Below are 15,094 nucleotides of genomic sequence, written 5' to 3'. Positions count from 1 at the left end.
ATATCTTTGGTCCTTGTTACATTCATATTTCATTCGAACAGCACCAGAGTTCATTTGGAAGCAGACATAGACCCATCTTTTCAACAGTCTCGGTCCACTTGTTTTGGCACCAGGGTTCGGACGGCAGCCTTCACACTTATTCAGATGAACCACACTAACAGAGCAATCGCACCAGGGTTTGTTTTAAAGGGATAGTTCACTTTAAAATGAAAATTCTGTCATCATATACTAAGAGATTTTGAAAAATGTCAGTAACCAAACAGTTAACTGGTCCCATTGACTTCCATAGTAGGAAAACAAATATTATGGCAGTCAATGGGACCAGTTAACTTTTAGTTTTGTTAAATTTAAGTCCCTAAAAAGTCTTCAATATCTTAAATGTTATAAGAAAAGTCTTTATTATTTCAAGAGGTCTTAAATGTGGGGATGGTGGAAAAACAGGAATTGCAATATGGCTTAATGTGAGTGATAATTAAACTTCAAAAGACAATGATTATTAAACTTCAAAAGACAATGATTTCATTAAATGTAAGCGCTGCACATGTTATACAGGCTCATGGTTTCAGAGCAGTTCACAATGATTGCCACATATTAATGCCAACCGATTGGTAACTGCTAATGATCTCATGTTGATTAATTATGAGTTTTCTTAATGGTGTTTATTAGTGATGAGAGAAACGAAGCTTTTCAAAACTTTGAATCAACTGAACCATTTGCTTCGCAAAATGCTTCAGTTTCGAAGTGCTCAAAACACCACGCGCTGGTGCAGCCTGCTGGTCAGAAGGATGTAAATGGCAACTAAAACTCAACCCAAATATGCATAAAAACACCCTTCACAAGACAATTGCAAATGTTTTTGAAAGTTTAATCTATTATTATATGTAATAAACAAGTCATGTGAAACCATTTAAATATGAATTGTTTTTAGTTTTTTGTAGGGCTTGTTTTATTAGTTTTATGTAGCTTAGTTAATCACAACAATTAGAGACTTTTAACTACAACTTTTTTATTACACAATCGTGTCATTTAAATGTCTACAATAAAATTGGTAAGTGGGAAATGCAGCATAAGTGTCAGGGTTGGGCTGGAAAATAGAGTTGGATCCAAATGCGAGTGAAAACAAGTTTATTAAATAATAATAAAGTGAAGTGAGAGACAGAGTTCAAAGTCTGCAGAGTGACCATGCAGTGGTACAGGGTAGCGCAGGGATGCAATGGGTAGGGCTGGGACGGTTACCGCAATACCGGGGTCACGTGACGCCTACCGCAGTACTACTAACTACCATGTTCCACATCATCTGGTAAGTGAATTAGTGAATGAACATTGTATACAGTGAAGGTGTTTCCATATATAGCCTCACACTTCTTCAAATAGTACATGAGTAGCTCTCGGGCATAGTCTAAGTGTTCCTTACGGTCTGCATCATCCGAATTCAACAGGACTGACACCCCAACCATCAAGGAAAGAAAGTGATTGTATACAGCATGTGAAACCACTTTTCTTAGAACCACTGGTCCAGTATAAAGGAGAAACTGTCTAAGTTCCGTAGCCTTCCATCTGTCCAATTCCAGTAAAGTCCTAGGTTGAAGTGCAAACTCACTAGGTAGTTCTCCATTCAATACCTTAAGTTTATCTGAAATGTCACTCCTTTGCTGAAATGACAGTCTGCATGTGTAGGGTCCTCTCTGCATGTAGTGAAGCATTCTCCTAACTACACCACAACACACTAAGTGCACGTAGTCCAATGCAAATGGTCGAACGCATGAAATTCCAGCTAGTGTCAGTGGGGATTTCCCAATTTGATGGTCTTTGTAGGCAAGTCTACTGAAATCTGCTTCAGACCTTGCAACAACACCAGGCGCTGTAGCACCAAGAACAACTCGTCCCACATAGGTGCCTTTAACTGTGCAGTGCTCACAAGCGAAGTAGCTATTGTGATTCTTTATGCATTTCAGGAATGATCGAGCTGGTGCATCACAAACAAAGGCTTTTACAGTCACTTGCAGTGCTTTCTCTCCATGGACTATGCAATCTTGCATAAGTTGCTGCAACTCCTGTAGAAAATCAGAGAGGTAATCTTTAATTGGGCTGGGTTTTGCTTTTCCACAATAGAGTGCCACAATGAAGGGTGCAAAATCATGGAAACTGCACAGGATTGGCCACATTTGCAGACTTGATGATTTAAGCAGTGGAATACCATCAATGTTTAAGCTATCTATTCGGTCTTCAGGGAAAACAGGATTCTGGGATAAAACCTTCAGAACTGCAGAATGCAATATCAAAGTAGGCATATTGGTTTCACTTTATTTGGATGGTCCCTTTAACACATTCTGTTGTCTAGAAGTAACATTGCCCCTTTATGTCTACTAACTATCATTAGAGTGTTAGTAGAGCATTAGTAGACTGGTAGGGTTAGAATAAGTTGACATGTAGTTGCAAAGTTACTTATAGTCAGTAAAGTGTCTGTTGGAGGAGCATCACAATAAAGAGTTTGCAGATATTAAGCAGACAGTCTACTAATACTCTAATGAGAGTTAGTTGACATGTATTTGGACAGTTACTTATAGTTAACAGAATGTTCAAAAGGGACCATCAAAATAAAGTGTTACCGGCATATTGTCCACCACACAGTTCAACTACTTCCACTCTTTTAGGGGTTTTCAACAAGTTTCTGGCATCCTTGGGGAGAATATGTCCTTGGCACCTTAGAATATCTAGTAGTTAATTTAGTCCAGATCGTTGGTAGCTGATCAAGCTGCAATTTCCTCACCCAGATCAGGAGCAGTTTCCTATGCAGAATCATCACACAAATTGTCAGCAACCTCAGTTAGTGTCAGAAGACCGCACTAACGCATCAGAGTCATAATCTGAAATGTTGCCATCTGCTGAAGGTGACAAAGAGTTAGTTTCATCCTCACTGAACAGAGCCCTCAGTAACCCATCTGTATCACTGCTATTTGAATCATCAGCTGCAAGAGACAGCACTTCAGCATGACGTTTCCTCCAGTTTCTGTGATATGCCATCATTTAGCGTCACAAGTAGCTGCAAAATAGGAGGAATCCATATGCATATGTAAATGTTTTAGAGATATTTACAAAGATATTGTGGAATAATGACATGCATGGGCATTTGTTATATTGTTAAACATTAAAACAAATTATCATGCATTTCAGCAGTAAGGAATACCATCATTAATTAACAAACAAATAAAAAATGCTGCATACGTTTTTCTTTTTTTTCTTTTTTAATCAAGCAAATCAGTATTTGTTTTGTAAAATATAATTACTGTTCACCTCTTATTTCATATCAGTAATTTACATATTTTAAATAGTTTTTGGTTTATTTGTTTTTAACCACAGAAGTTACAGAAGTCCACTTTCATGCAGAAATCCAACAACTACATATGATTCAAAAGATGTGCCAAATGGATGCATTTTGAGGCCCCAGTAAAAAAAAAAATGCTATATAATATTTTAAATGTGTATTGATATCAATGTGATGTCAATATGACAGCAAACTGAACGCCTTTAACACGACGTTGATTTGATGTCAACTCAATGTCAAACATGTTGGCCTATATATTAATCAATTTCAGTATGGGTTTAAACCTCATATTTTCACCAATTAACCACCGGAAGAACTTGATGTGTAATCTGACTTTGAAATGATGCTTTGCAGCATCTTGATCAAATCTTGTCTAATATTTGACGTCAAATTGACATCAAGGGGCAACTTTCTTTCTAAGTGGGGAAATTTTTACCTGCAACTTCATTTACACCCTGGTTCCTGAGGTGGAAACGCGGCATAATATATTAAATATTATGTAGTAACAATGGCTCTGAACCCTTGTCTGACACCCCTGTGAGTAGACCATATAGACTCTTTTGGAGAAGCACTGATTAAACCCGTCTTTCCCACGGCCCTGGCCTTTTTCCACCCAACTTTCCACATAAACTTGTGAACTTTCAATAGGCACTTTCTCTCATTGGAATCCTTGTTGCCATTTTGGTTAATGAATCCCTTGTTTGTCCTGAAAATGTAAACTGCCCACTGTTCTACAGAAAATTATCAAGGTCTTGCACATTCTTTAGTCTATATTAAACCAGTTCTGGGTCATTGATAAAGGGTTTGATAACTGCAAAAATATTTGGACGTATCCTAAAGAAAGAACATAGTTTACAGTATTGAGAAGAGGTTTTGGGATATCAGGTTAACACCTCTTTCGGTAGCTTAGTACTTTTATTAGGGCCCAAGCCTTGAAAAGGCGAAGGCCCTATTGTTTTCCAAAGGATTATTCTTCTTAACTATTATTATTATTTATTATTAGGGCCCAAGCCTTGAAAAGGCGAAGGCCCTATTGTTTTCCTTCGGATTATTATTAGGGCCCAAGCCTTGAAAAGGCGAAGGCCCTATTGTTTTCCTTCGGATTATTATTATTATTATTATTATTATTATTTTTCTTACGACTATTCGGGCACTTTTGGGTCTCTTAACGTGCTCAAAAACTCTTGAAACTTTGCACAAATGTCAGAACCCGCGGCCATTAGAGCCGGACTAAAGCTGGTACCCGGGCGTGGCAGGGGGGCTCGACAGCGCCCCCTGGAACGCGGTCCGAAAACTTGGTCCATAAATCAAACACACTTGCGTGGAATAATATGAAACTCGGTACACTTATAGATCTCATCGGTTCATATATCCTTCGTGCTCTGACTTTTTACCCCAGCCCAACAGGAAGTCGGCTATTTGGCGTAGTTTAAAAAACACATGCAATGGAATTTAAAATACTCCTCCTAGAAAATTCAACCAATCACCACGAAACTCGGTGTGCATGAAGTCAAGACATGGAGGATGAAAAATTGCCAGGGGATTTTTGATATCTCGAACGGTTTGGCCGTGGCGAGGAAACGAATTTATGGCGAATATTGGAAACAGGAAGTGTGTTATAACATCCTCATACATTAATTGATCTTGATGAAACTTCAGCAGTGTGTTCGCTGTAAGAGGCCGATCACATGGATGTGACTATTGTGAGTCAAAGTTATAGCGCCACCAACTGGCAGCAGGAAGTGTGTCACTTTCAAAATGCTTTAAAATCACCCTCTTATTTTTACCCGATTTGCTTCAAACTTTATGTGTATAATGTAAACACACGGCAGATGTAGACCTGTGAAATGATTATTGATATCTTAAATACTGTTGCCATGGCAACGCATCAAACTTTAATATTCTTTTTTAAAGTTTTTGAGACTCTTAACATGCTTGAAATTGCATGAAACTCGACAGACACTTTAAATTTATTGCCTAGTACACTTGTGCAAAGTTTCAGAAACGGGCGTGGTAAGGGGCTCAGTAGCGCCACCTTTAGTCAAAAATGGGGTATTAGTTTTACCTACAGTAACAAAAATCGGTATTTATATTTATCTCCCCGAGCCGGACAACTTTCTAATTTACAGTCATTAGCTCCGACCAACAGGAAGTCAGATATTTTGGTTTGAATGTGATTTGATGGGAATTTTGCCAGTCTCTCTCAGTGTCTGTGTGTGTGAGAGAGGAGGGGGGCTTTATTTTAACCCTTTCTCTGCTGTGTGGGACTTCTCGGGCACTTTTGGGGCCCTTAACGTGCTCGAAAACTCTTGAAACTTTGCACACAGGTCAGAACCCGCGGCCATCAGGGCCGGACTGAAGCTGGTACCCGGGCATGGCAGGGGAGCTCAACAGCGCCCCCTTGAACGTGGTCCGAAAACTTGGTCCATATATCAAACACGTTTGCATGTAATAATATGAAACTCGGTACACATATAGATCTCATCGGGCCGAACAACTTTCGTGCTCTAAGTTTTACGCCAGTCCAACAGGAAGTCGGCTATTATGGGTTGTTTAAAAACGAATCCCCCTGGAATTTTATATACTCCTCCTAGAAAATTCTTTCGATCGCCACCAAACTCAGTCAACATGAAGTCAAGACATGGAGGATGCTAAATTGCGGACGGATTTTTGATATCTCTAACGGTTTGGCCGTGGTGAGGAAACGAATTTATGGCGAGAAAAGAGAAACACGATGTGTTATAACGTCTTCATACATTAACTGATCTTGATGAAACTTCAGTAGTGTGTTTTTTGTAAGAGGCCAATCACATGGATGTAACTAATGTGAGTCAAAGTTATAGCGCCACCAACTGGCAGCAGGAAGTGTGTTACTTTCAAGATGCTTTTGACTAAAGTGGGGGGGTTATTTTTACCTACAGTCACAAAACTCGGTATGTATATTGTGCTTATCGAGCCGGACAACTTTCTCATTTACAGTCATTAGCTCCGACCAACAGGAAGTCAGATATTTTGGTTTGAATGTGGTTTTGTCTCTCTCCGACAGAGTTCCCCCTGCCATTCTGTGTGTGTGTGTGTGTGTGTGTGTGTGTGCGTGTGTCTGTCTGTCTGTCTGTCTGTCTGTCTGATTAGGGCCCGACTGAAGCTGGTACCCGGGCGTGGCAGGGGGGCTCGGCAGCGCCCCCTGGAATGGGATTCAAAAACATGTCCATATATCAAACACGCTTGCATGTAATAATATGAAACTCGGTACACATATAGATCTCATCGGGCCGAACAACTTTCGTGCTCTAAGTTTTACGCCAGTCCAACAGGAAGTCGGCTATTATGGGCTGTATGGAAACGCATGTTCTGGCATTTGAAACACTTCTCCCAGAGAATTCATCCGATGACCACGAAACTCGGTGTGCATGAAGTCAAGACATGGAGGATGCTAAATTGCGGACGGATTTTTGATATCTCGAAAGGTTTGGCCGTGGCGAGGAAACAAATTTATGATTAAAAAAGGATGCATAAAGTGTGTTATAACTTAGTTATAGTTTTACCTACAGTTACAAAACTCAGCGTGTATATTGATCTTATCAAGCCGAACAACTTTCTAATTTACAGTCATTAGCTCCGACCAACAGAAAGTCAGATATTGTGGTTTGAATGTGAATTGTGTCTCTCTCTGTCTCTCTGCTATTCTGTGTGTGTGTGTCTGTCTGTGTGGGGTGGGGAGGGGAGGGGGATCTGTGTATGTGTGTGTGTGAGGAGGGGGGCTAGTTTAGTTTAACCCTTTCTCTGCTGTGTGCAAAATCTCGGGCACTTTTGGGGCCCTTAACGTGCTCGAAAACTCTTGAAATTTTGCACACAGGTTAGAACCCGCGGCCGGGCTGAAGCTGGTACCCGGGCGTGGCAGGGGGGCTCGACAGCGCCCCCTGGAATGGGATTCGAACACTTGTCCGTATATCAAAAACGCTTGCATGTAATAATATGAAACTCGGTACACATTTAGATATCATCGGGCCGAACAACTTTCGTGCTCTAAGTTTTACGCCAGTCCAACAGGAAGTAGGCTATTATGGGTTGTATGAAAACGCATGTCCCTGGAATTGTATATACTCCTCCTAGAAAAATTATCCTATCGCCACCAAACTCGGTCAGCATGAAGTCAAGACATTGAGGATACTAAATTGTGGACGGATTTTTGATATCTCGAACGGTTTGGCCGTGGCGAGGAAACGAAATTATGGTGAGAAAAGAGAAACACGATGTGTTATAACGTCTTCATACATTAATTGATCTTGATGAAACTTCAGCAGCGTGTTTGTTGTAAGAGGCCGATCACATGGATATAACTAATGTGAGTCAAAGTTATAGCGCCACCAACTGGCAGCAGGAAGTGTGTTACTTTTGACAAAAGTGGGGGGGGGTTAGTTTTACCTACAGTAACAAAACTTGGTATGTATATTGTGCACATCGAGCCGGACAACTTTCTAATTTACAGTCATTAGCTCCGACCAACAGGAAATCAGATATTTTGGTTTGAATGTGGTTTTGTCTCTCTCTGACAGAGTCCCCCCTGCCATTCTGTGTGTGTGCGTGTGTGTGTGTCCGTCAGTCTGTCTGACACCCCGTGTGTGTCTGTGTGGGGAGGGGAGGGAGGGCACACACACAGACAGCCCCCCTGTCTCTGTGTGTGTGGGGAGGGGGGCAGAAAGACTCTATTAAAAATAGGTATATTGTGCCATCTAGTGTTTTATACTATGTATACATGTGTTTTTTCTTTTAAACAAGTGTTTTAAAGTACAGTAATTTCAATGAATATATATACCACACTTCATAGGAATTTTCGGTGTTGTGTACTTACAATGGCTGCTGATTTCATGTGTCCGTTAAGTCCATGAGACTGTAGGGTGTCTAATTTTTAATTTTAGGTTTCAGAAGGGTGCTCACGCATACTTTGTGGTTGATATGTGCCCTCGATGCGCACTTTTGCAGAACCCACACTGATGCAAGCTCTAAAGCAGACTTCTTCTCGACAGTCAAAGCGGAGTTACGTTATTGCCCGTCGTGCACAGGAACCCTAAAGGCACCGGGGTGGCGGTTTATATATATATATATATATATATATATATATATATATATATATATATATATATATATATATATATAAATAAATATAGCTGCAAGCAGCGATATAGGGCCCAAGCCGGTGGCACCGCCACCTCGGTGCCTTTAAAGGCACCGAGGTGGCGGTGCCACCGGCTTGGGCCCGTAATCGCTGCTTGCAGCTATATTTATTATTATATTACTACCTTTTGGGCACTTTTGGGGGCCTTAACGTGCTCAAAAACTCTTGAAACTTTGCACAAATGTCAGAACCCGCGGCCATTAGAGCCGGACTGAAGCTGGTACCCGGACGTGGCAGGGGGGCTCGACAGCGCCCCCTGGAACGCGGTCCGAAAACTTGGTCCATAAATCAAACACGCTTGCGTGTAATAATATGAAACTCGGTACACTTATAGATCTCACCGGTTCATATATCCTTCGTGCTCTGACTTTTTACCCCAGCCCAACATGAAGTCGGCTATTTGGCGTAGTTTAAAAAACACATGCAATGGAATTTAAAATACTCCTCCTAGACGATTCAACCAATCACCACGAAACTCGGTGTGCATGAAGTCAAGACATTGAGGATGATAAATTGCGAGGGGATTTTTGATATCTCGAACGGTTTGGCCGTGGCGAGGAAACGAATTTATGGCGAATATTGGAAACAGGAAGTGTGTTATAACATCCTCATACATTAACTGATCTTGATGAAACTTCAGCAGTGTGTTCGCTGTAAGAGGCCGATCACATGGATGTGACTATTGTGAGTCAAAGTTATAGCGCCACCAACTGGCAGCAGGAAGTGTGTCACTTTCAAAATGCTTTAAAATCACCCTCTTATTTTTACCCGATTTGCTTCAAACTTTATGTGTATAATGTAAACACACGGCAGATGTAGACCTGTGAAAGGATTATTGATATCTTAAATACTGTTGCCATGGCAACGCATCAAACTTCAATATTCTTTTTTAAAGTTTTTGAGACTCTTAACATGCTTGAAATTGCATGAAACTCGACAGACACTTTACATTTATTGCCTAGTACACTTGTGCAAAGTTTCAGAAACGGGCGTGGTAAGGGGCTCAGTAGCGCCACCTTTAGTCAAAAATGGGGTATTAGTTTTACCTACAGTAACAAAAATCGGTATTTATATTTATCTCCCCGAGCCGGACAACTTTCTAATTTACAGTCATTAGCTCCGACCAACAGGAAGTCAGATATTTTGGTTTGAATGTGATTTGATGGGAATTTTGCCAGTCTCTCTCAGTGTCTGTGTGTGTGAGAGAGGAGGGGGGCTTTATTTTAACCCTTTCTCTGCTGTGTGGGACTTCTCGGGCACTTTTGGGGCCCTTAACGTGCTCGAAAACTATTGAAACTTTGCACACAGGTCAGAACCTGCGGCCATCAGGGCCGGCCTGAAGCTGGTACCCGGGCGTGGCAGGGGGGCTCGACAGCGCCCCCTTTAACGGGGTCCGAAAACTTGGTCCATATATCAAACTGAATATTGCATGAATTAGTATGAAACTCGGTACACATATAGATCTCATCGGGCCGAACAACTTTCGTGCTCTAAGTTTTACGCCAGCCCAACAGGAAGTCGACTATTATGGGTTATATGAAAACGCACGCCCCTGGAATTTTATATACTCCAAGAAATTTAATTTGATCTTCACCAAACTCGGTCAGCATGAAGTCAAGACATTGAGGATGCTAAATTGCGGATGGCTTTTTGATATCTCGAACGGTTTGGCCGTGGCGAGGAAACAAATTTATGGCGAGAAAAGAGAAACACGATGTGTTATAACGTCTTCATACATTAATTGATCTTGATGAAACTTCAGTAGCGTGCTCGCTGTAAGAGGGCGATCACATGGATGTAACTAATGTGAGTCAAAGTTATAGCGCCACCAACTGGCAGCAAGAAGTGTGTTACTTTCAAGATGCTTTTGACAAAAGTGGGGGGGTTATTTTTACCTACAGTAACAAAACTTGGTATGTATATTGTGCACATCGAGCCGGACAACTTTCTAATTTACAGTCATTAGCTCTGACCAACAGGAAGTCAGATATTTTGGTTTGAATGTGGTTTTGTCGCTCTCTGCCTCTCTCTGCCAGAGTTCCCCCTGCCATTCTGTGTGTGTGAGTGAGTGTGTGTGTGTGTGTGGAGAGGGGAGGGCACACACACAGACAGCCCCCCCCCCCCCCCATTGTGTGTGTCTGTGTGGGGAGGGGAGGGAGGGCACACACACAGACAGCCCCCCCTGTCTCCGTGTGTGTGGGGAGGGGGGCAGAAAGACTCTATTAAAAATAGGTATATTGTGCCATCTAGTGTTTTATACTATGTATATGTGTTTTTTTCTTTTAAACAAGTGTTTTAAAGTACAGTAATTTCAATGAATATATATACCACACTTCATAGGAATTTTCGGTGTTGTGTACTTACAATGGCTGCTGATTTCATGTGTCCGTTAAGTCCATGAGACTGTAGGGTGTCTAATTTTTAATTTTAGGTTTCAGAAGGGTGTTCACGCATACTTTGTGGTTGATATGTGCCCTCGATGCGCACTTTTGCAGAACCCACACTGATGCAAGCTCTAAAGCAGACTTCTTCTCGACAGTCAAAGCGGAGTTACGTTATTGCCCGTTGTGCACAGGAACCCTAAAGTTACCGGGGTGGCGGGTTTTTATATATATATATATATATATATATATATATATATATATATATATATATAAATAAATATAGCTGCAAGCAGCGATGGAGGGCCCAAGCCGGTGGCACCGCCACCTCGGTGCCTTTAGTGCAACTAAAGGCACCGGGGTGGCGGTGCCACCGGCTTGGGCCCGTAATCGCTGCTTGCAGCTATATTTATTTATATATATATATATATATATATATATATATATATATATTTTGTATTCTTTCACTTTAGACCTGATGGCACTGAAAGAGGAGATGGTTATTTTATGATTTTATGTTGGTTTTGATGTCTGTTGCTTTGTTCCTTTAAACTGGGGTTAACTTTTATCTGTATTTGTCTTTTTTCACTTTAGACCTGATGGCACTGAAAGAGGAGAGTCAAGAATTGACTGAAGTGGAAGAAAAAAAACAGTATGAGGAACATCATGATTTCATAATTCGAGATAAGTCTCAGTGCTCACAGAATGAAAAGACTGCCTCGCAAAAAAGAGCGCGAAAGACAGGAACTAAAAGTGATTTCTCCTGCTTTCACTGTGGGAAAAGTTTCACTCAAAAAGGAAACCTTAATGTCCACATGAGAATTCACACCAGAGAGAAGCCTTTCACGTGCCTTCAGTGCGGAAAGAGTTTCACACTTAAAGGAAACCTTAAAACCCACATGAGAAGCCACAGTGGAGAGAGCCCTTACACCTGCAAACTGTGTGGTAACAACTTTTCACGAAAAGAAAGTCTTAAGACTCACATGAGAAGTCACACTGGAGAGAAGCCGTACACATGCCTTCAGTGTGGAAAGAGTTTTACACGTAAAGGAACCCTTAATACCCACATGAGAAGCCACACTGGAGAGAGCCCTTTCATCTGTAAACTGTGTGGAAGGAGCTTCACACGAAAAGAAAGTCTTAAGTCTCACATGAGAAGTCACACCAAAGAGAAGCCTTACACATGTGATCAGTGTGGAAAGAGTTTTACACGCAAAGGAACCCTTAATTGTCACATGAGAAGTCACACCGGAGAGAGCCCTAACACCTGCAAACTGAATGGCAAGAGCTTCTCACATAAAGAAAGTGTTAAGACTCCTGTCAGAGAGAATCGGTTCATTTGTGGCCAGTGTGGTAAGAGTTTCAGATGTAAAGAAAATCTTGCTCAGCACATGAACATTCACACAAGAGATTACCGTTTTCCATGTCATCAGTGTGGAAGGAGTTTCACAAACAGGAATCACCTTAAGAATCATGTAATAACTCACACTGGAAAGAAGCCTTTCATGTGTCATCACTGTGGAAAGAGTTTCACTCTTAAAGGAAACTTCAAGGTTCACATGAGAATTCACACTGGAGAGAAGCCTTTCACATGTGATCAGTGTGGAAAAAATTTCAGACATAAAGTTACCTTTAATTACCACATGAGGATTCACTCAAGAGAGAACTCTTTTCTCTGTCATCAGTGCGGAAATAGTTTCACAAACAGTACAGAACTTGAGAATCATGTAACAACTCACATTAGAGAGAAGGCTTTCATGTGCCATCACTGTGGAAAGACTTGCATAAATAAAGCAAACCTTGATATTCACATAAGGGTTCACACTGGAGAGAAGCCTTTCATCTGCCTTCAATGTGGAAAGAGTTTCACACGTAAAGGAAACCTTGAAGTTCACACGAGAGTTCACACTGGAGAGAAGCCTTTTACTTGTCTTCAGTGCAAGAAGAGTTTCACATATCAAAGAGACCTTAATCGTCATTTGCAAACTCATTCTGGAAAGAAATTGCATTGTTCCGAGTGTGGTAAGAGATTTCATAAAAGGAGTAATTTCAAAAATCATCTGCGCATTCACTCTGGAGGAAGGAGATTTAATTGTGATCAGTGCAATAAAAAATTTATTTTGCCATTTCACTTACAGATACACCTAAAAAGTCATGCATATGTGAGACCCTATTTGTGTTCCTTGTGTGGAAGGAGATTTAAATGGCTTGGAAGTTTAAAATGGCACCAGAAAATATGTATAGTACGAAATTAATTTCAATTTTAATGTGCCCTTGCTTATTTATTTTAATTCAGTTAAATACCTCGGAAACAAATATCAGAAATAAAGAGACAAACTGAATGAAACAAGATAATGAACATTGCACTGCATTATCTGATTCAACTGAGAGAATCCACTGGTAAATATTAGAGGGGTGGGGGGAAAATCAATAATAATATTTTGTGAGGATATTTTGTCAATACACACAGGTGCCAAGTATCGATCTTTTCAGTGCCTGAATTTCAGCTCGGTATTTGTAGTATTGTGCATCATTTTACCTTAAGCTATGCGCTTATCATGCAAAAAATAACTGACTAATTTCACAAACAGCACAAATAAATCCGCACACTAGCATCTCTCTTTTTCTCTCTTGGACACACACAGTGAGCTGTTTGTAAAGTAAGTGAATTTTCACATTTTGTGAAAATTATAGTGCAGCTACTGACAAATTATGAGAAACGGAATTATTAATTAAGGGTCAGAGTCATTCCTTGTCACGGGTATCGTTTCAATTTTAACGATTCCGATTCTGCTTATCGAATCCGGTTCTTAACGATTCTTGGTTTCGATTCCAATATTTATTGGAGAGAAAAAGGAGAGCAAATACTTGTGAAAATTCTACCTTTTATTCTTGTCACATTTAGGCTATTACTAGTAAAACTATGACAATGCGTCTTAATTTACAATATACATAACACTTTAAGGAATCAGCATGAAAAACAATTACAAAAATATTTCATTTTAACACAAAAAACAGAACATATCCTTGCTCATCTTCCCCTTCATGGCTAAAGTGAATGGAGTCTCTTCAAATAAAGATTGTGTTGATTACATTATTAGACCAATAGGTGGCAGCAAGTGAGTGTTAAATGTATTTTTTTTCATTGAATCGTTCATTCAAAAGATTCGTTCAGAAATGGTGAATCATCCATTAACTAAAAAGTATTTATGGAGTATCAAACAAGTATTCATTCAAAAAAAATACATTTAATAGACTCGACTCATATTAATTGTCTGATGTATTTATTCATTTTCTCCATTTTAACCTAAACGACTCAACAAGAACAATTTTAAACAAAACTGGTTCTCATTTTATCCAGAATTATGCGGCTCTAGTTCGAAGACGAATGTCTGCTCATCAGTGTTTTGTACCTGAGTGTGAGAGACTGCTATTGCTGCTGCTATGGCTTTATCTGGTGTGTGGAAACCTGTGGTACTGCTGCTGAGAGATCACACCGAATCAAATGCGGTGCATTCCTTCAAATGACCCCGTGTTGAAGCAAATGTTTCATCATATTCGAGGTGCTTCCTCCCTTGCATGAAATGTCTTTCTTGCATGTTATACAATTCGCTGTATTTTCATCTTTTTTTGAAAAGCTTAACCAAACTTCTGAACGTTTGCCGCGCTCTGCCATCGTAAATATAACGTACAGCGCATGTGCGGCAGGCAGGTCCTGGCAGATCAATACAACAGTAAACAAATGCTCACTGCCATTCACGCGCGCGAGCATCACCAAATTAAGGAATCGATAAGCGGAATCGAAATTTGCGTGTCTTATCAAATCCCCGGTTTTTGGCATTTTGGAACCGGTTCTAAAATGGAACCGGTTCTCGATACCCAACCCTACACACGTGATGTTGTGGTTTCAATCTTTTTGTTAAATCACTTCTCAGAGATCTTTGATGCCAGAAATATTTTGACTTTAAAGGGGTGGTTTACTGCTTTTTTTCTTTGCATGATTGTATTTATGGGGTGCAATATAACATGTCTTGGTTTTTTTTTTTTTTTTTTAAGCCTTATTTTTCATAAATTTCACCTTTATTGTAAGCTGATTTCTCCTCTGTCATTTGAACGACCGGTTGACTTCCTGATTCTATGAAACCACTCCCTCAGAAACAGGCATGGGCTCAGATTGGTTAGTTGGGCCGGTGCGTTGTAATTGGCTAAAGT

The 15,094-nt window shown here is 40.3% G+C and overlaps 1 protein-coding gene across 1 annotated transcript in view; it reads left to right on the top strand.

Annotated features, from left to right (window-relative positions):
• Positions 1-14,735, top strand: part of LOC307004104 (uncharacterized protein) — a 32,406-nt gene extending 17,671 nt beyond the window's left edge. Inside the window, exon 3 of the mRNA XM_079623055.1 lies at positions 11,477-14,735. Coding sequence (XP_079479181.1) covers positions 11,477-13,137 — 1,661 coding nt within the window. The 3' untranslated portion in view covers positions 13,138-14,735. The remainder of the gene's footprint in view (positions 1-11,476) is intronic.
• The last annotated feature ends 359 nt before the right edge of the window (positions 14,736-15,094 follow it).

This window comes from Phoxinus phoxinus (genome assembly GCF_949152265.1).
Source record: "Phoxinus phoxinus genome assembly, chromosome: 9".
Classification (NCBI taxonomy): domain Eukaryota; kingdom Metazoa; phylum Chordata; class Actinopteri; order Cypriniformes; family Leuciscidae; genus Phoxinus; species Phoxinus phoxinus.
This window is presented reverse-complemented; position numbering and strand designations above follow the sequence as displayed.